This window comes from Varroa destructor, unplaced genomic scaffold, assembly GCF_002443255.2.
Source record: "Varroa destructor unplaced genomic scaffold, Vdes_3.0 BEIS01000001.1, whole genome shotgun sequence".
Classification (NCBI taxonomy): domain Eukaryota; kingdom Metazoa; phylum Arthropoda; class Arachnida; order Mesostigmata; family Varroidae; genus Varroa; species Varroa destructor.
The window spans coordinates 31,917,918-31,940,058 of NW_019211454.1; the positions used below are offsets into that span (position 1 = coordinate 31,917,918).

The window sequence follows — 22,141 nt, forward strand, 5'->3', positions numbered from 1 at the left end:
CGCGTTATCTACAACGATCCATCCTCTCAGCTGCCTACAAGCGGAAATTCTGCATTCCGATAGGAAGGGTATACGATAATCACGTTTTTATTATTTTTTTTTCACGATACATAAATAATTTGATATCAAAGCTGGCCACTGTAGACCAGAAAGGCGTCGGACTGAGTTTATTTTCTTTCGAAAGGATTTGACGGATACCATTATTAAGAAAAACAAGTTCATGTGATGACTAATGAATTGCATCGTTTCAGATTGTAAGGAGGCTGTGCCCTTTTTTACAGGATCATAAAGTGTGTCCATATGTTGTGTGCTGTCCTATTAGTAGGCTTAGTAGGTCGATTTGGAAAGGTATGGGAATCAAAGACAAACAAAATAAGCCGGTCAAATTGGTCTGGCGTACATAAATAACATGATATTTCTAGGTACAATACAATACTTTACGCGCAACTTATATTATTCCGAAGAACGCTTGGCAGCGTCACTCAATTTTGACATAGACAACATATTCGCTTATGGAGGAGTTCATGGAACTTGCTTATCACTAGTTTTTTTTCCCATGTTATCTATTCACGATGTCAGCTCTCGCCTGTTTATTATCCAGTGGAGTTATTTCTTAAGTGAATTCTCATGGTGATCTAAATTACTGTTATAGTTATCGAGTACGCGCGACGACGTAGCTTGCTAATCTTCCAGACGCTATTACGACGATTACAGGATCGCATGTACGAATTCGTCCTCGGTTAACAGAGGAGGGGTAAAAAGGAGTGTCTCGTCTCAAACGTTGTTCGCAGCGTGCTTCTCAGCTCAGTTGGCTATACCGGAACTCCAGGATAGGCTGGCAGGCCAGGTCCGGTCTTTGGGTCGTAAAGCATTTAATGGGCGTCTGGGGAGTTGAAAGGACTGATATCACTAGCGTTTTACCTTTAGCCTTGCACCAGCTAGCGACTAGCATGCCGTGAACACTAAGTTTTAAACTTCTCCATGGATTTGTTGATGACTAATGGTATCGCAACAGTGGACTGCGTCGTTACTAAATAAAGATTTCAGCTCAACAACAATGTTTGTTGAACAATAGAATTCGATCTTCGATAGAACAAATGGAAAACCGGTACGCTATTCCGCATATGTATTTCAGTGAAATATCTTTTTCAAGAAATAATGCGTTTCAAAAAGTCCATACAACAGCTTAGCGGATTTTGCCGTTCGTAGGTGTGTTAGTAACTGTCTGCGCTCGGACAACATGTTGCATGAAGTCACCATTGTTCAGGCCATAGGCGCATTTATCGAATGACGATATTTCTACTTGGAGGTATTTGCAAACATTTCACCGAAGTACGGGTCACAGGGTGAATATGTAGACAGGTATATGACGCATTTGCAATAACTCGTCTCTTTAACAGACATTTTGTCGTATGTGCTTTCTAGGAATTTTGTGGAAGTCAGGATCACTTTGACTGCCACATCAACAAATGAACTCTGCCGATTTTCGCCCCGCTTAGTAGAAATTTTTCGGTCAGGGACGGGTGACATGGTTATTCGAAGAGCGCATCATACCGCTCTACGCCCTCCGTTCCGAGCTATAAAATGTACTTACTATCTGGCAATGTAGTGGCAGAAAAGCAAAGAAAAAATGTTGCATGAAAGATTACTTTCGGTGGGTCTAAACATTCGTTAATCTAACATTGGGTTGCGCAACTTTAAGGACACGCAGCATGTTTCCTACCCTCCCGCTAAACATATGCTTCACTTTTAGGACGTTGACTTCACCATGCAGAGTTTAGGCTATTTCAAAGGTGGACATAAAAGTATACCTGACTTTTCGAATTGTTGATAAAAACAAAACTTGAAAGTTATCTATACGATATATAATTCTAGCTATACAGGAGCACCGTGTCCAATCCAAACAAGGCACTAATGGAAGATAATAAAAATACGATTAGGATTAAACAGAAAGCTATGCGACTTCTAAACTGACGCCGTTAGTTTTTCAAGGCGGTCTCTGACCACAGGTCAAGGGAGCTCTGCAAATAAGAGTTTCATAAATGTAGAACATGTTAGTTCACTTATGCTGACTCGCTTCTCCAGTCGACGAAAGTCATAAAATATAATGGTGCTAAGGCAAAGCAAGCCAAGTATGTGTAAGCAAAGCAGGAGTCAGTGCCATACAGCCAATGCAATGTGCCTTCATCTAGGTCGGCCCTAGCAATGAGGGGGCATTCCTTTTGCATCCTTTGTCGAAGACGCTCCCTTCCAGGAGCATTTACAGTCGTTTGCGTTACACTTCCAACTTCTCAAGGAAACGCTGCCTAAAGAAAAATGCAATAAAAGCAAATGTCCAGAGAAACGCAGACGCCCTCTCTCTCTCTCGCTCTCTCTCCCTCTCTCGCTCTCTCTCCCTCTCTCGCTCTCTCTCCCTCTCTCTCTCTCTCTCCGTACCATCACTCCTGCTGTTTGCATTCGGAGCATTTTGAATGAACGTACAGCTTCTCTGGATTCAGACCACACCATCTCATAGGGTCTGTGATTTTCCTAAAGCATCCTTGCCGATTATCTTTAGTTGAACATTTGCCAGCTGTAGATCCAATTTAGCAAGGTCACAGAGTACCTAGTTAGATTCGAATGAATACCATATTAGAAGGTGATCTGCTTCTTCTCTTATCTGATCCTTGTGAGTAAACAAACAGTATTTCTTGTCGTCATACGTTCATAATATTTCGACACATTTGAGGACTGTTAGTCAAAGCATGTCCAAATGCCCCTACCACGGAAACGCTCGAACACGATTAGCTCGTTAATTGGAAATGTAGACCCGTGGTCATGGAGAAGATATATAGCTCAACATGTCGTATCAATCTAAAGAATGGATTCTTCAGTAATATTTTGATCGGCGTGGTAATGCTACGATTTATAATCGATATTGGAGCGCTGTAAGTTGAGGCAATTTACTAAGCCGGTTTCCACACTGACCACGGCGCATGCATCGGCTATTTCTGTTGAGATAAACTCAATGATTCTTTTTTCAGAAGCCTAATATATTGAAAGCAGAGAGTATAAATTCTACTAGCTTTTTTCCTCTCTCTATTTGTTTTTTTCTATTTTGAGAAGCTGCTGCTAAGCCAAGGGCAACAAACTCTGTTGCAAAAACAACGAACAATGACAACAGATACACGGGCATCAAATCAAATAAGTCTCATCCATTCCATCCTATCCAAGAAAATTCCATGTGGGCCTATTTTAATCCTGTCCGATACTTCTACAATTTCCTTCTTTTTTACTTTACTCTCAATTTTCAAACCAAACATCGCCGTGCCGTTGGCTACAGCTCGATCGTAACGACGACTCCAACGGGACGCAACGGGCGGCACGACAACGGCTGGTTCCGCGTGTTATGTGTGTTCATTTGAACCTTCGAAAAAAAGTGACACTGAATCTTTCGTAGTCATACTGTCCCGGACCTAGCTGTCCTATGCTGTGATGAATGTTCCACTTTTACAAATTTTATCTTGCCTCGTGTCTTAGCGCCTCTCCTCGCGCAGTTATTAAATTTAGCTTCCCTGTTTCATTCGTTAATAAGCTTCAGAGTTTGTATTCCCTTCGCTTTTTGGGCGGAATTTAGTATCACACTTTCTTCTAACTATTCTTAGCTGACCGCCTTTCGTTTTCTCTCCGTTGTTAAAAGTATTTCTTTCTGCTGCTTTTCCCGCGTCTGTGTGTTTCTTTACCACGGATGTCTTTCTAGGGAGTTTAAGGCCGGAGGGTTATTATTGCCGTGGACTTTTGTCCCTAATCCATAGGGTTCTCCTGATCAGTGGACCCACCCACAATTAGCTAAGGACACAATTGTATTTACACGTATATCATTAAAGCACAGCGTCACGTTACATAAGTCTTTTGTTGTAGCTATAAGGAGCAGTATACGAAGGCAAGTAGAAGCGCACGCATGGATAACTATACAGAAGTCGTCGGTAACAAGACAAATAACCGAGCGTCTCTTAACGCTAACCTCTCGTATCTATGCTCAATCTTTCAGCTAGCGTGTTTTATTTTGAGCATCTGCTTATCATAGTTGCTCTAATCTATTACGAGCCTCTCGGCTTTCGCGCACCAAGAGTAAATACGCGCGTGGCGTTTATACGAAAGTACGCAACTGGCTGGCAGATTTCTCTGCGTCTTGGTTCAGATGGAGTCTTTTGCAGTTACTGCACTGAGAGGCCTAGCAGAATACGGTTTTCTACGAGCGGCAGATGATGAAGTGGCCTTACAGCTGGCCATGTGCAGCGGCATTACAATCACTAGGCACGATCTGGCATCTCTTACTCCAGTCCTGGTACACATTTGTAGGTAGTTGATGGTTGAGTGTTATCAAAATTGGACTTCTGGTGCTTCTAGTAGTGCTTTCAGCCTGATAACAGTTGCGAGTACAGGGAAACGGCTTCAAAGCGAAGTAGCCTAGGGCAACCATCAGCGCGTTATTCTATTCTCGTCTATTCCTTCAAAAGAACATTTGGGATGGAAGTGAAGACATAGAATACAGAGAAAATAGAAAAAATGCTTTCCTTCCAGGGGAATTTCCGTTACGCCAGTTGTAGCGTTGCGTTTGGTTGCGGTTCAGTTGTGGTTTCGGTGCTATTTTCAATTTAGGTTTTTTTCATTTTATTTTAATTATAAGACCTCAGGTCGCTTTGACTAGAAGAAACTTATTCATGGAAATATTGGAACATGCTCCTAGAGCACCATAGCCACTGCTCTAGGAAGCTTAACATATCGCTTATAATAATGACATATCCAGATTGTTTTTCATTTTCTATCAATCTTCTCCTCAGGGCCGCGGGTCGAAGTTTCGTATGGCGAAATATTGTAAACTTTTCTTCAATATAACAAAGTAATGTCAAACAATTAACTGATTTCGATCATAACGTATTTTAGTATCATAGGAAAACGGTCCTTCGAGCTGCCTACCCCTCTTTTCCCATACGCTCCATTGTTATCTACGTGAATATTGCGGCATTGAAATCTTATAACAACCGATTCAGTATGCAAGCTAGTAAAAATCAAGTTTACCTTTCCTGCTTACACGCTGTTCCTTTTAATGTACTGATCTCGATTTAGGAAATAGATTAGATCCCCATTGTTTACTTGCCTTCTTTTACTCTCAGCCTATTTTGCGCCCTATGGCCGGTGCATTTAATGGTTTCCTGCATCCCCTCCATCCCTACATATTTCTTAGATTCCTCATCTTAGTTAAAAATGCTCTATATGCTTCTCTGGGTGAGGTCACCAATTGGCCTTCAAAAAAGCGCCAGCTGAGAGGCCCGCTATTTCTCATGTAGGACAAAGCGTGTTGCCTCAGTCTCGGTGTCCTAAAACAGTTTCGGCTACTGTCGCCACAATCGGCGCTCTCTTGTTGCCAAACTGCCCGAAGCCAGAGCCCACGCCAAATTAGGTCCACCTGCTGCTGTTGTGGCCTGCTCCGTGATCGAAAGAACACGGAAAAACCGACTCAAATGTAGATTTTCTCGAGTCGAACTGCCACAAGAGGGAGCGATCGGCGCCTTTTCACTCGGTCACCGTTGCGGTGGCAGCGATCTACAGCCACTTGCCCTTAACCCACCTCGGCGCTCATGCCAATATGCCTGCCTGCCCGCCACGGTAAGGCATCTGCTACTGCGCTGCCCTCGCTTACCTTCGATCGTTGCTGCTGCTGCTGCTGCTGCTGCTACCTCCATCGCATTTCATCGATTTGAAAGCTTGGCACGGCGCCGTACTTATCAATCACCTGTCTATCGGCAACCACTTTTGATATCTACCTGTATAAGACGTATGAGACATGTTCGTTGATCATTAGTTTTCGTTTAATAGAGAAAGCTCCTATGGTCCTTACGGACGACCGACCGACCGACACGGTAGCCGGCTCAGAATGACAGCAATGGCCGGTACCCGCCACCACTTTGTTACTGCGACTAGCAGAACAACTATCAGTCGCTTCTATTTCAGAAGAAATTATTCAAAAGCTATTGCTATCGTTAGCGCAGGAATCTGGAGGAGACGATCGCCCTTCTCCCGCCCTCCGATTGGTTGTCGCCCGCTAGCGGATATAGAGAAGCTAAGCAGCAAAACGTTTCTTACACTAATAAAACTAGTTGAAAATAACGGTTTCCGACATTTCAGTTACCGTCACTGAACAACGTCGGGAAACCTGGGATGATCGCTGTTCGTCGCTCATCCGTATCGCATCAGCGTATTAGGCAGATGCCGGATTACTGGCCTGAACCAACGAGGAGAAACTCGAATGACTTGACTAAAGGCTAAACAGAAATATACGACGCGGCCTCACCGGTACCCGTCATGCAAGTTTTGTCATGCACACAATCCTTCGTTCTTTTCTTGCTTTATGGTAATTAGCATAGCAGTATGAACAATCTAGTTTGTCCTTTATTTCACTTTTCTCACCCAGGTGCTTTTCGTCCAGGAGCTCTCCTTTCTAGCCTTTTAATGACGCAAATTCTTTTTCAGTTCTTCCGTTAGAGGCCCCTTGTTACCTTTCCGAATAGCAAAACAACAGACACCCCTGGGTCAGCGGCGGTAACAGTTGCATCGGCGGCCCCCAGAAACGATCTCGGTGATACCGGTAACGAAAAGCGAAAGTTTTGTAGACGCTATCTGCTAAAACCATCCAATATTGTTGTTGTTCTTTCTGCTATTATAGGCGAAGCGGCCGAAGGTGAAGATCGATCTATGGAGAAAACACCCAGCAATGTAACAGAGGCAGCAGTTCTATGTTAGATCGTTGTTTAGGGAGGCATCTGATTTCGCGCTACTGCGTTGTCAGCATTCAGCAACACTAAACAGAGTAGGCTCAAATATCGTTATGGGGCATTCCGCTAAGAAAAGCCATAGGGATAGGTAACGATATGAATACAGGTGGTAAACCGTAACATCTTATGGAATAGAGGGTGGCAAGCTATGGGAGACGTAGGAGACCCTGCGTACGCGCGTAAGAAACGAACAACGAAAGAGAAAAGGATGAATAGGAAGGAGAACTGGCATTTACTGTTGCTACTACAGCGGCGATGAGGTTGTTGTGGATGCAGACGAAAAGGAAACCCTAAGTCTTCTTGGGGTATTTCAATGCCTTCTTTCTCTAGCAGCATGAGCTAGGCAAAGCGTGTAGGGGAAAACGAAATCGGTCTTCTACCTTATCCTCTTACCACCGGATTCGTTGCGCTATTACTCTTTAGTTGCGCCAAAATTTGTTGAGCTTACCCGCTGTACTGCCCCTCATACCGTCGTTACGACTGGCACTGGCTAAGTAGAACTTCCTTACGCGCATTCTTTCTATATTTCTCTCTTTAGTTACGGCTTCGAACGATAGCGAGTTAAACAGAGAATACAGTTTGTTATTGGTAAGTTACGGACGCATACCTGCAGAAATAGACCCTATTCAATAGAAGCATGCCAACGGAATATTGTACATTCACACGGCGCCAGTGGCGGTCGGGCGGGTTAGGCATAGCCCTTTATCGTTTGACCATCAACAAGGAATACTTAGAAAAATTACGGGCACACCGGGAATGCCGGGGGTCGGGCGAGGAGAACGTTTCTGTTAGAGAAAAGGAGAGCGATAGGAATTGATGAGTACACTTACTGGACGAGGGACCGAAGACAACCGAAAGTTGACGTGTAGAAACTACCACTCTGTGCAGAATTATAAAGATCATCGTTTTGTTTGAACTGTCCCGCAGCTCATTACTACCTTGTCAATTGCCGTTAAGCTTTTCGAGTACAAGCCAAGATGTTCCACAATTGTGTGCAACGGCCCTTTTAACTTTTAGCATGAGCCAAAGCGTGACTTGGGTTCATCACGAACGAAGAGCAATAATAACATTGATACAATAATCGTACAATGCATAATAACAGCAATATGTAGTAGTAGCATTAGTATGGTGCAGCCCACGTCTTTTCGATGACAGGAGAACAGAGTTACTCTTTAAAGTATCATTTTGCGAAAAGCTCTTGCCTGTCGTAGCTAGCTTAAAAGACAAATAGTGGGTAGATGAAACTGGAAATCGCAATGAATGGAAACATATTTTTGCAATTAGGAAGCTTTCTTTGTTCGAAATGAATTGTTACACGTTTACTGACCCTAAAACTCGTACGCTGTACGCGTGTCGTAAAGGCGATATCGACGAGGTTTACGTGTGAACTATGATAAATCCGTTTGGACCTCAACCCATCGCTCTAGTAATAGCTAAATAAGACCCAAACCGATTAAACAACGATTGATGGACCTTCACCTATAAATGGCCTGTGGCACCTCTAACTACTTTGCTTACTGATCTCTAACTACTTTACTTGGCTATAGCCAGAACTTGCTTGATGATCAGTACTAAAGTTGATAATTAGTCTGACTGCATTTCTGCCGTAATCGGCACGCATCACGAGTCTGTCAGATAGAACAATTAGCTGGCTGAGCCGTAACTCCCCCGTCAGCGATCATCAGCAGTGCCAAGAAAGTCTGGGTGACATAATATGTATTTTTTTCCATCGTTCACTACTGACAGTGACAATTTGTTGTGATAGCCGATTGTATAGATCACAGCAGCTAACGCCTGTTGTCCTCAAACTAAACGACTGCTTTTTATTCAACCTGGAAGGCCGACTCATTCAGGAAACGCAATACACAAAGGCTTATACGATGCTTGCGTCCTATACTGCATCGCCTGTTCATCATGTCAACTTGGCCTCGACGCTAGTGCTGAAGATAACTATAACCTTAGCACTATGACGCCCATCGCTGCTGCAACAATACATAATTAATGCAATGAGTGGTTCCTGTTTGTTATTATCGTATTTGTTGCGGATCATGAGAAACGATCCACACTGGCATTTACTAAAGAGAAAACTCTTTCTTGTTGGAATGAGAGCGATGAACAATTTCGAAAAACAGCAATAGCTACATAATCTCTCGGTCAATCCGAGATTAATGTATTTTCTTTCAAGTGAATACAGTACCGGCTACGTACTCTCGATTTAGGCATGTGGGGTTCAGATACGGGACGCTTGGGATACCGTAGCGGTTAATTGGGGGGTGGGTGTGACTATGTCTGTAAAAAAAAACTAAATCTGTCTTTATGTGCATGTCTACACTCGCGTAACAAATATTTTCCTCTGGTATCCACTTTATATATTTAAACAATTATATTAAATGACGTTTCTGTAGTTGTGTTGTAAAGCAGAAATAGAGATTAGTAAATACAATATACTACACCTGTAGAGGCTAGTGTCTTTCTAATATGCCTATACGCAGAGAATAAGACAGTCAGTCGGACGGGCTATCTAAAACAGTGACGACCTCGGAAGTTGGGAGGGGCTACTTTTGCACTCATGAAATACATCTGCTGCTGCTGTTTCTGCTGACACATTGTAGCTCTCAGGCATTCCCAACGGAGACTCCACCGATATCCACTGATGTTCGTGAGAACTCGATGGTCCTAAAAATAGCCGTTTAGGATGCCAAGAGATTTGGACCACGTCCTTATAGCCACGTTCGGTCTATGATAGACTTCCGACTGTTTGCCGCCGGGAGCATAGTCTCATTTGAGATACATACATTAGGGTACATTGAATGCTCGAAATGATCACAACTGCCGAAGAAGACACGATGACCATCCACAAATTCCAGTTTATGCAAGACAATAACACATATGGACTGACCAGCATCTCTAGCGCTTTATGGCGTGTACCATTTTAGAGCATCAATACAACTATCGACGCAAAAGATAGCAAAGGATCTACGTAAAATCTAAATTCGAACAAGTTAAATTGGCCATGCTCGATCTATTGTATGTCATCCACGCAATTACATTCACCGACGTTCACTGACAGATATGTACTCTGTATCCAGATTTGAAGGTAACAGTGTTCCCTGTTATCCTGTACGAGGATGTATCAGGCCCAGTGATCGAAAGGAACGAATATTGATAATTGAAATAGTTCAATATTTCTCCATGCGTTTCAAGATCAGAACTGGAATTTAATTTGCAGTTGAAAACTGAGGTGTTGGATTCCCGAAAAGTTCACTTTCAGTACTATCCATCTCGACCCTGTCATCAAATTTGATTGTTAGGCTTTGGCCAATAACATCACATGTCAGCCACGGCAATTCGAATTCGGTTATGTCAGCCGTACAAATCTCCGTTAATTTTACCAGCAAACAACCGGCTTGAAGTGAGCGAACGTCAAGTATCATATAGGAGTAGCATCGCCGCATGGTCCTGAGGACTAACCACGCTTCATTCAAATTTTGAGCTGTTCAGTCTTGCTGTTACTGCACCCTCCGCTGTCGTTTCTATTTCTACTAACGAATTTCTGTGTCGTATCGTACCGTATCCTATAAGGTGTCTGCATGTATGCACGTGTCTGCGAAGTCTCTGATGAGTGCGACCGTATGCGGTCGTAACCATGATGTGATCACCATAGGGACATCATGATCTCTCCCGTTTCCCAGCGACTCCGCCAACCACCGCCGTCTCTTCTACTACCGTTACTTTACAGAAAAAATATGCCCTATACCCCTGCCCCGCTCCCACTACGCAACCTCGGTGAGCTATCGTTTGCTGCTTCGTAAGTATGAAAGAACGGAAGCTTGAGGAGAAGAGCACTGAAGTTGGAGGGCAGGAGATATCATCAGGAGAAGGAGATAGAGAGGGGAAAAGTAACCCCTGAACTGGCCTGGCAGTGAAGGCATACTACAAGCAGTTTGGCAGCCGCCAGAGTTCCACCCACCATCCCGCGTAATTAGATAATATTATATAGAAAAGCGCGTCGGACAACCGTGTGCCCCGGTGTGGCAGTCGCGAGCCCGACACAGGTTGTCGTAGACGTTGTTGTTGTTGTTGGCAGAGCTGCCCCCGTGCCAGCCTGCCTGGTTGTCTTCTGTCAGCTGTCGTCCGTGGCAATGTCGTTTTCGTCATCGTCGTTCTCTAATGAGAGCGAGAGGGAGAGAAGCGTCAGTGGAAAGGAGAAGCCAAAGAACGAAGTGACGGTGGTAGCAGACGCACCAGAAAGCGGACGGAGCAGATGAGAAGAATGACGCGGAACGGGGAGAAAGACAAGAAGAAGCTGGTGGCAACGGCCGCGGTGATGCTACGATAGTGGCGGCTGAACGACGACCGAAACAATGGAAGTCACTGGGCAGACGGCGTCGAAATAGTGCTAGACGAGCGTGAGGCGCCCTTCTGCCACTGCAATCGCCCCCCCCTTCCCGTGTTTCCAGACCCGTCCAGATGAACCCAGTGCCGCCGATAGGATGCTCTGCCATCCCTTAAGCCCCAACTTGATTCTCTGCTGCCGGTGTAACAATGCTCAAAAATGGGCACAATCGTGTAGACCGAGAGAAAAGAGTTCGCCTTACGGTTTACAACCTTTGTTAGCATTACTGCTGCTGAAAGGGATCGGAATCGGACAGGGGGTTTGCTGCTCCGGTATGCTTTCGCGCCCCCGTTACACTAGTGACCCTTTACCAGAGCGCTTAACGCAATACAGTGTTACATAAATGGCCTACCGGTATGAGCGAAATTAGTGACGGTGTAAAGGACGAAGAGATAACGCTGATTGTTATGGGAGCGCAGAACAGAGACGCGCACTGCCTAGCTGCATGGCGTTATCTTAGAGTGTGCACGTGAGCGGCCGGGTATAAGCGACAACTCGACAAAATGGCATTAGGTACCAAAATGCCAAAATGCGCGATATATGAAGGGAGCTTGAAGATGATGGGCGAATAGGCCACCAGGCCTTTGGGCGAACGGAGGGAAATGGAGGAAGAAGAAAACGCTGCAGCATGCGACAAACAGCCATTGAATAGAATATGGCATATCTTATGCTAACGGACAGCCATGGCCCTGACATACCAACCAACGTACGATGGGGTACTCACGATATGCTCGGATGATTCGATGCCGAGAGTTTGTCCCAGGGAGCATTCAGCGAAATTCACTAAATTCCACCCCATGTAATGCTTAATTTCGGCTACGAAGGTAGCGACCGTTCACTATACCCCCTCCTCTCCTCTGCCCATTATCATTGTGCTAACAGCCGTTGTTATGTCATCTGCACTTATTAAAGGTTTGTGAAAGGAGACCCAATGCTCCCTTTATATTTCTATTTACAGCATCAGGCAATAAAGATTTAATTTCTGTTTAAAACTATGCCACATGAAAGTGAACCGTTGTTACGCGAAAAATTGGTGATGTTTACGGATGAGTTTATCTAGAGAATGTCTATCTGACACTAATACTTCTATAGAAACAATTTGATGGAACAAGATAAAATTGCTTTTCAGCTAATACTCTGCGTAACTTGAATAAAAAAATGATATTTTTTTATCGAAAGAGAAATTATTTCGCTTTGTTATTGAAATGGCTTTCGCGCACCTAATAGAATATATGCCTATCTATAAATTGACTGAAGTACATCTGTTTCCTGAGGCAGGGGAATCCTTAACGGATATGATATCTCTATCGAGAATTTCGAAAATATCGTTTATAGCCTCTGCTGACGAAACCGTATACATTGTAGGGCCGCATTTTGTCCCTATTTTGAGAAATATCGCTTATGTATTGCCTACTTCAATATTTGTAGAAGAACTTCATTCAAATATTCTGTGTTAACATAGCAGCAACATCATTCGAGCAGAAAGCTTTCATCAATAAGTTCAGAAGACCTTCATCTTGTTTGCATTTTATACATACAGTAGAGTGCCTACTTAGGTAAGTAGCTCTTTTAGCGAAATCCGGCCTTTTACTTTATAATTCCGTAATCGGCTTTAGCCAAGTCCGGCTTATGGGCCTCTTCTCAAGTGAACACTATGGTGAGCTGGTGGGATTCTTACAGGTTCGAGGTATCCCCGGGCTTAGCTCGATAATTAGTATTGACCAATCGCTGATTCATCGATGCACGGCATCAGGTAATATAATTGCATACAATTAGCATTCTACAGATGGGCTGTCTGTGAGCTTGGCAACAAGCTATCCAAGATTGTCAGGACAAGAAACGTCCAATAGAAACCTAGATTTTTTCAAAAGACTCTTGTGTGGCCCATTGGTAACAATGGTTGAGCCAGAATACCACCCGGAGAAGTGTTAGCAGCTTCGTTAGCCATAAACGTTTGACATGGCTTCGCTCGCAGCGAAGGTTACTATATAAAAGAGTGAATACGTGAATGGAATAGCAAAATTTGGGTAGAATACGATATAATACTGCGTTGTATAATATAGCATCCGATACTTTATATTCTCCGTAAGAGTCAGATCGGACACCTACGCACATCTTGAACATATATGTATGTACATACAGATGCGTGCTGTCTCTCAACGATGGAACTGTGTCTATTTGTATATCGGCTATGCTTATTGGCAAATATCACGTTTTCTATTATGGCTACATAGATTTATGCGAGTGTATTGGGTAAAAGACACGCGCCAGATAAATGAAAATTCATCGAGTGAGTCTATATTATAGTTCTCATTGAGCTAAGACTTGCACTATTCTGATAGCTTGTATACGGCTATCCTCTGATCACGAACACGAAGTCGATCATAATCAGCGAATAGCTACTCTTTTTTCGATGCATCTAAAAAAGGGCCTGTTTTCTAGGCACGTTGTCGTAATTAATGTCGCTAAGGCCAGGAAATTTGTACCGCTGACAACGCTTAGACATCCCTTCTGTTCATGGGGGTTGAATCAGGCGCACATCATCGGGTTCGAAAGCTAATAGTTTCACACGTTAATAATGAACATAATATATCCATTATGTATTATTGTCGAAAGTGAAGTTGATCTTATGCTTTATATTTGAAATATTTTGTAATTATATATATGAATGTAGTTAAACAGGTCAACGTATACATAATACTCGTTTACTTTCATTTTACGCAAAGAAACCACCGTCATATTGAAAGGTTTTCTATCCTGGTTGGCCCTCAGCCTAGGCTGTCTCACAGTCGTCTCAGTTTTAAAGTCTTCTGAACACGAAGCCCATCAAATCTAAAACACGAACCCGTAGGGATCCGAATTGCTGTTCCATGATTACCGAAGTTCAATTACCGTTCACAATGAATACATTGTCGAACGCCTGTTATGACCTTAGCATTAATGTGTCCACATAGTCAAAGAGAGTTCCGCAACTGTATCCGAATCAAACCTACCATCGCTTCCAGCTACTCGTTACTTGTGCGAGCCCAAGGGATTCGGTTTTTTCAGTACCCAGATAGGCCTTTCCGGACGTTCCAAAGCGGTCCGTACCATTTCATTCAACAACACACATCTGCCTCATTGACTGCCCGAGACATCAGTGTACAAATGACGGTTTAAAATGAGCCGCTTTATTTAGTTTGACCCATATCGAAGAGACGACTAATTTCTACTTCCTATAGGAGCAAACACAGTCCAAAGTGGTACGTCTCGATGCCGGTTTTATTTCATGGAATTCTAAGGATATCTATTTATTGCTTGAATCATCCCTGTTTCTGTAATACTGGAGTTATGGCTTTAAATAATCTAAAGAATTCCACCGTAACGTTGTTATCTAGGTAGTGCAATTTATTGAGCTGAATAGCGAGTTCCCGCGACTTTTCATTGCATAGACAAGGCCACATTTTTTATTCCTGTCACAATATGTTGTATATTTGCGTCATTGTATATAGTTCTTCACAGAATTGTGTTTGCCATCTTGCCTTAGGATGGCAGGTTTTTTTTAAAGAAGTTTTTCCAACTTCGAACGTTCTCAGTTATTGATTCATGTCAAAGGTTATTTTTCATTGAACGAGGAGGATAAAAATTCGTCGGAACGAGGTCCGAACAACATAAAATATGCAAAAAATCTCCCATTCGAAGTTCAGAAGGGCAGCTCTGACAATGTTTACCCTGGTTCACAACGCGTAGGTCACTGTCCTAGTTTATACGACACGATTCGTAGGGAATCAGGGCCTTACAGTCCCTACAAACAACAAACGGATGGAACCCTGGACTTTGGCTTCTTTTCTGGGATCGATATCTAGTTTATGTTGACGTGCAGACATCAGCCCTCATCATTGGCTACAATGATCCGCAAAAACGTCGCGTGACGTTCGATAACGTGTGGGATGTGGAAATTTAACGTTAAGCCGTTAGATTTCTTGTCAAACTAAGAGAGTTCAGGAGGTACCTAGGCTCCACATTTATATATAAGTCTAAAGGACTTGAGACGGTCAAAGACGGTTGGGCTGCAGCCCAACTGTTCGGACAATTTTCAAGTTGTTTTTCGACCGTTTCCCTTCGAAGATGCTCTTAGATGGCCGTCGGTCAGAGCACGGGCCATCCTTTACGTGCCGTGTACTTTTCAATTTCGAGACACCACTCTCAAGCAGTTCTTTCAACGATAGAGCATCACAACCATAAACACATGTCTCGGGCTATTTTCGCAGCGTCTTGGTCTCTACAAAATGCATAGTTCACAAGGTTCCACTTGAAGCATCCATCTTTGAGGAGTTCATAAAGGTGGAAACTGCAGTTGAACACAACGCCGTTACAATATGCTGGTAGAGCACAGGCAGAGTACTTTCAAATGGAGGTAAAAAATAAAAAGAAGTGAAAGGAGGAAGCTTTAAAAAATGCAAAAACTTACTACTCAACTCTATACGTTGGACTAAATATTTCTATAAGTATAGCAGTTCATCTAGACCTGCAATAGATGATGTCTGAGTGGGCCTTCGATGCCGTAGAACAACTAAACGTAATCTAAGTCTTGCTAGTCCAAATATATTCAAATGTATACCAAAACTATTTTTCCTGATAACTTTGTGAGTGAACTGGAAAAACTTGATTTTTGTTTGAAAAATATCAGCAGCATCGTTTATCGAGATTTCCAATTCTTTGATTTTGACTATGTCATGTCTATTGCGTATTCGAAAAGTTGTTTTATAATAGATCACTATTTCAAAGCGATACAACTCCTGTGCTAAATCCAGTTGCGTCGTTAGTCGTTAGGTATTAATTATTATAAACCGAGTAAGGGGTACTTACTGGGGCAGTTGTAGAGTTTGTTCGTTTGCGCGATGTCGCCTATGCTTAAACGAACCCGTTGTCCGATCTCTGGCCGCTTTCTGCTACCACCTTCGCCGATACGCCCTCCGCCAATCTACGCAAATAGCAACAGTAGAAACCAAATAAACAATAATCCTATTGCTGTTTCGGACGCATCATCTGTTATTTTGAGTTAACACTCAGTTTGGCTGGCCCTCAAAATGGGTGCTGCTTTCTACAAGCAATCTGATAGGCTGGATAAAAAGTTGCCATTGTTCTTGACCACTTCAGTTTCTTGTAACTTTCGAATGAATAAACACTTCTTAGTCAATGTAGTGTTCTGCGTTTTTCGCCCATCTTTTCAATGGCTTATATATCTTGCAAAGTGAAGAAAACTGGTTTTTCGAAACGATCCATGGTTCGACCAATTTGCGGTCTTCGGCTTCTGTTCGGAAACGCCCCCCTGACCATGCTGCATTCACTGAAACAAGTGGTAATCAGATAAAGCGATGTCCGCACTGTACGCCGGATACGGAAGTTTCCGATCGGATGTCCGTTAGTGATCGCTGGGTCACCAAAGCAGTGTGCGGTGTAATATTGTCAGGCCGCAGTATCCCTTTGCGTTGTCCTTTGCGAATCTGAGGTCTTTTCCGCCAATTTTGTCGCTCAGGTGGATGAGTTTATTTGTCTAAGGGTGCCAAATAGCTCATCGTATAACTTTCCCTTGTCGTTTCACTGTATGCTGACGTGTGGTTTTTAACCATGAATATCTCCTCCTGATGTCGAGCTGAACGGGTCTAACGATTCCGGTTTACGTGTAATAGCGCGATGTGGTAAAAAAAACTCAATCCTTCATTGCCAATAACGACCTTGTGTAGAAATGACTTGTGTGTGGTACAAGCAACGAAAAAGCATATTTTTGCGCCATTTTCATTAAGCTTAAATCTTACCTAGGGCATGTAAACAATTGACGACGGTCGTCTGAATCGCTTCTAGCTGTGCAGAGAGCGTCTAGGTCGACTGCACCGGATTTCGATTAAAGAGCGCCTGCAGTTCATTGTTGATAGCGTTCTGCAGCTGTCCGGAGCGTAGTTTATCGTTGAAGTTGAAAGCTCCGGTTCTAAAGCGACTTGACTAAAACTGGCAAATTTTCGAGCTTATGACACGTTTTTTCTAGCTCAAACATAGTGAAGAATACGACGCCGGACATGCATTTTTTCAAGCTCCATCACTTAACGTCCCGAATTATCACTTCTAATGACAACCGCTCAATCAAAACAACTGGGCAGACGTCCGACAGCCAAACAAATTTTCTGAGAGTCTTCAGCCGATCTCACATTAGCGCCATCTATTGATTCTAACGGAAACTTCTTACTCAATCTAATGGTTCACAAAAAGTGCGTCATTAAATAAGCTCGTACCAGTCCCTGTCACGGGTTATGCCGAATTTGACCGTCAAGAAACGTAAAAGGTACAGCGCTCTATTATGCGCACCCATTTTACACGAATCAGTCTTATAGTAAACAAAATATGACTGACTGGATAAGATTGCACAAAGAAGGTAATCTAGCCATTAACGCAAATGTTTTAGATTTTCGGAGCGAAGCGATTTACGCCGCGAAGTATCATCAAGTATTTTACTAGACGAACGGCCTGTAATTTCGAACGACCAAACTCAAAACGATGATTCCAAACAGCGAAATCGCTTTCTCCGCTGCGGTACTTATAGTTGTTATTGCTACAGTCTTCGTTCACCAAAGCTTTGCCTACCCGGTTCGGCTGCAGGCATTTTTGCACACCCTCTGCTGTCTTCTAGGTGCAGGCAACTGGTAACTATTAGTCACCTACCGCCATAATAATCTCCAGTACTAAGCGGGCTGCTAGCTACGAATAGACAGATTGGACCTGCTCGTCCTGCTTAGCAAGCACGCCTGATGTTGCTTGAAAAAGCTGCGTAGCAAAAAACGTAAGAGCGAGAAACTTTTTGACACACTTTCGCCGCTTCACCCATATGTGCCTCGCTAATGGGTAATCGATTTTTTACTCTATACGTTTTTGAGACGACGTCGGATCTGACTTCTGTTAGCCACGAAAAATGTTTAGACGTCCTAACATACATACGTACGAACTTGGCTCTTACCCATAAGCCACATCTGGATAACGACAGAGTTTTTGATGTAATTTGTGCGCATGGCACTGCTGCAGAAGTGGCTCAGTTCAATGGATAGCGCTATGTTTTCGTTCTAAATGATCTGGATGATAGATCAGGAATCACTCCGGCATCGCTTCACTGCTAATCGCTTAGTCTTCGCTATAACTAGCTTCACCTATATCTTAGGTATGAGTCAACTGAGCATGCGTAGCGTAGGGGCAAAGGCACAAAAATTCTGAATCTCAGATAAGAAACACTCACCCATGAACCTTTAGTTAATGCCTAGAATATCTCAAACGACATCCCAGATCAACAACAACTTTTCTTTGTCAACATTTTAGGTTTGTCTCTCATTTGAGTGGATCTGCTATGATTACCTGAAGTGGAATGAGGGCCGAAGAATCGTCTCGGGGTAGGATCGTGTCGAGGTTGGTATGCCTGGAATAATGTGAACAATCTCTAAGCAAATCGTGGTAGTTTGAAAGAGAGAAACTTCATCTCATCAGCCACTATCCTAAGCTGTAGTTTAACTTAAAAAGAGATTTCAATTAAGCTATCGGCGTAGAATTATAATAACAATACATTATGATTAAGATGTTTTAAATATACATTTATGATGCATAAACTACGTATTTGATACGGGTATACAGAGCTATTGTATGGGTAATCCTTACTTGGAAAACGTATTTCGTGCGTAGTGCATGATTGAATCGAAGTCATACGGTAGACCCAATGAGTTAACATCTTCCTCTGTCAATTTATTGAAGTTGTACTCTTGACCTGAAATAGCATCATAGAGAAACAGCAACGGAGCGATCCCTCATGTTCTTTAATTGAAGTTAATAAGGTGAAGCGACTATTGCTATGTGTATCTTGATACTTATATCGATATAATTGTGAACGATATCAGAAAGACACGAATTATTACCTTCGTAGGATAAAATAGCCTTTGCAAGCGAGCAGCAGTCCTAATACCGAAGGAATAAACATATTCGTAACTTACATTTGTAACTCACAGTTCGACTGCTACGCAAGTAATCAGCAACATGTTAGTACGTTTGCTAATGTTTGAGCTCTTCCCTACACATTGTTTACAATTTTGAAAAATTCTCCACTGCCAATATGTTTCTAGGTGCCTGATGTACTAAATACATACGTAGTTGTGTTTTTTGTTGCACGTTAATCCGTTGACGTTAGCATGACGTCACGACGTTATTATCGTCCTGTATCTACTACTGCACGTATGCACACCGTATACGCTATTATATGGTTCCGTAAACGACCAACATTTGGTGCTTAGTGCATGGCTACCATTCTTTCCTTTCGACGTGACAGATTTTTAACGTGGCGCACTAGTTACTATGCCGGTTGCGGCCGTTGCAGTGACGGAAAGATCTTTTCATGCAATCAATCTGACTTATTTGTTGTTGTTCGGTTTCACTTGACCCTGCAGCGGAAGCGACGCCTCTCACTCTCTTAAAAAACGTTAACTGGTGTCCCTGAAAAGCACCAGGAGTCTTCTAGGAGTTGGCGAGTCAAATCAAGCACTGGGCTGTAAAACAGGCAAAAGCTGCAGGTCCAGTCGGGTACGCCTGTATAAGCTTGGTATGTCTCTAGGTGTAAGGCAAACAGGCTGGCCCAATTGTAGACATGAATGGGCCCAGAAGTACTATAGTGAGGACCAGCGCATTACCAGCGACGATTGTTGCGTCGCAGAGCGATTCAAACGACCTTCTTTCTATCTGACTGAGGGTATCTGTATTGCGACTGTTCCTTGGGGACGACAAAACCGGAGGCCGAAGAACCTGGTCAGAGGTTTGAAGCGAGACTGCCAGAGTGAAACAGAGTCACAGGAACAGACAGAGAGAGAAAGGACGGAAAAAAGCAGACGAGGAAAGAGGGGCCCAGAGAGACACTGAGTGACGCGTCTCCAACCAATTTTCGGTAAGGTCCCCTGCAACCGCCCAGCCAATTGGCAGATTGCGTACGTAGCCTTGTGTACACTTGCTGCCATTAAAGAAAACCGGCGTTTTGCGTTGAAGCCACTATCGTTAAATGGGTACCTTATACAGAAGCTCGATGTCTGCTTGAATGACTCATACGCTTTTTTTGTCGTGATTTCTGCTTCTAACTTGTACGCTACTCTTGTTGTGATATTTCATAGCAACTCAGTGCCCAACTCGATTGCTGCCTCAAGAGGTTCGCATTGCTAGTAGTAAAGTCATGCAAGCTGTATAATACAGTTTTCTGACCAGTCACGCAGAGCACCTACTTAAGTCGACTATCATAGCCAACTGAAACTTGACTAATGGTGTTGATTAGTTCCACTTACTTAGGTTTTCGTCCCCTTTTACTTGGGTCAGCGTACCTCACTCTACACGTTTGTGCTATGATACCTTCTAATACCCTAGCTTCATTTTATTGTGGGTTTTGGAGCCAACACATGACACGTCAGATCCTAAGTTTAAGAAAAAAAGGGGTTAGCACTTCTTGTAATATCCTTGCTGCACTCTCTAACAGCACGAATGCATTAGTGAGGTACGCAAGAGACATATGCTTCTAGCCCTTCTCACGGTGCAGAATCTACTGCTGGTATATCCTGACCGCAGTAGCACTATTACTAATTGCCGCTGGTGCCAGCAGCAAGAGAGCATTGAACCGGAAGGCACGCCTTTTTCCTACGTTTCAGTAGTGGAAGAGCAGCACCCAGAGTGTCTTACGTTTTCTGCTTTTGCTACCATAACTCACTGCATATTAAGACGTGTGGCACAGCAAGATTAATGACTCTGCATCGCTCCTTATTCATCACCCAACGGGGACAGGTGGGCAGCCGGTTCAGCGGCCGGAACAACGAATGAAATATCAACTGTGGGTAAAACCAACAGCCTATTGAGCCAGCCAGCGAGTGACCCTATGTCCTTTAGCCTTTTCAGCTTACCCACCCTTTTTACATCCCTAGTTCGCTGCTTCTCCACTTCCTGTCATCTTTACCTATTCTATATAGTACATACTGTTGTCGTGGGTTGTATCAGTTAGGTGTTCCGGAAAAATTGCTAGCGAGAATGGCCTAAAACTGATGTCACATTGAAATACCGGCACTACGTTAGTAAATCGTGCTTGAGTGCAGTTGAAGTAAACGAAAAAGGTTTCCTTAAAGGAATTTCCAGCTGTACCAGGTTGGTCGTTCTTCTGCAACCACTGCGCCAGATGAAGTCCAATTAAAAAGCGACTTTGTGATGACGAGCTGTCAGAACGGAGAAAATAGACTACTGAGAACATTAACATATCAAACTAACATAGCTAAACGGTGTCATGCTCATGGTTGTATCTAAAAATATGTTTACCTTCACGCTGGAGTGTGTACTCGTATATCTAAAGGAGCATTGATTCGCGCATTTATTCTATCAAACCATTACATCTACCAGCTTTTTATTGCTTCCTTCGGGTAAGCACAAACTATTTGTGCGATTCTTCTGTGGTTTTGTCGACCGAAGTAAACCTTCTCAGGGTGGTAGTCCGTGTCCTTTTTGCCGTCAACGCCGTCGACGAGACAGCGCATTGGGACCTTGTCACGTGGTGATGAGGTTTAGGGTAATTATTGAAGACCCAATGAACATTGGAGCGGATCGAATTACGGTGAAAAATCTGTATACATCAACGGAGGTGACCAATTACTTCGCTATGGACGCGTAGATTCGCGTTGGCCCCATGTGCACAGTGAGCGCACTTACTACCCCTATACGACTATATACAATGGGTTGCTTATCTTGAATTAACAACGGTGAAGGCCTTGCAGGAAGAAGCTGCTAGTTACCACATCCACGTATAATCGACAGTAACAGATCAACAATCAGAAAACGACAATAAGCGGAGAAAAAGACGAAAAGGACAGGAATGTAGACAACCTAACGTATGAGACTTTACCGCGAT

At 43.3% G+C, this 22,141-nt stretch overlaps 1 protein-coding gene across 4 annotated transcripts in view; it reads right to left on the reverse strand.

Annotated features, from left to right (window-relative positions):
- LOC111253319 (protein tolkin-like) overlaps positions 1–22,141 on the reverse strand; it is a 111,835-nt gene that overhangs the window by 49,164 nt on the left and 40,530 nt on the right. For all 4 annotated transcript variants that reach the window (XM_086977919.1, XM_086977917.1, XM_022812557.2 and 1 more), the window contains 3 exons: positions 18,886–18,991; positions 18,589–18,649; positions 16,060–16,174 (listed from right to left, as the gene is read on the reverse strand). In XM_086977919.1, the coding sequence (XP_086834045.1) occupies positions 16,060–16,174; positions 18,589–18,649; positions 18,886–18,991 (282 nt within the window). The remainder of the gene's footprint in view (positions 1–16,059; positions 16,175–18,588; positions 18,650–18,885; positions 18,992–22,141) is intronic.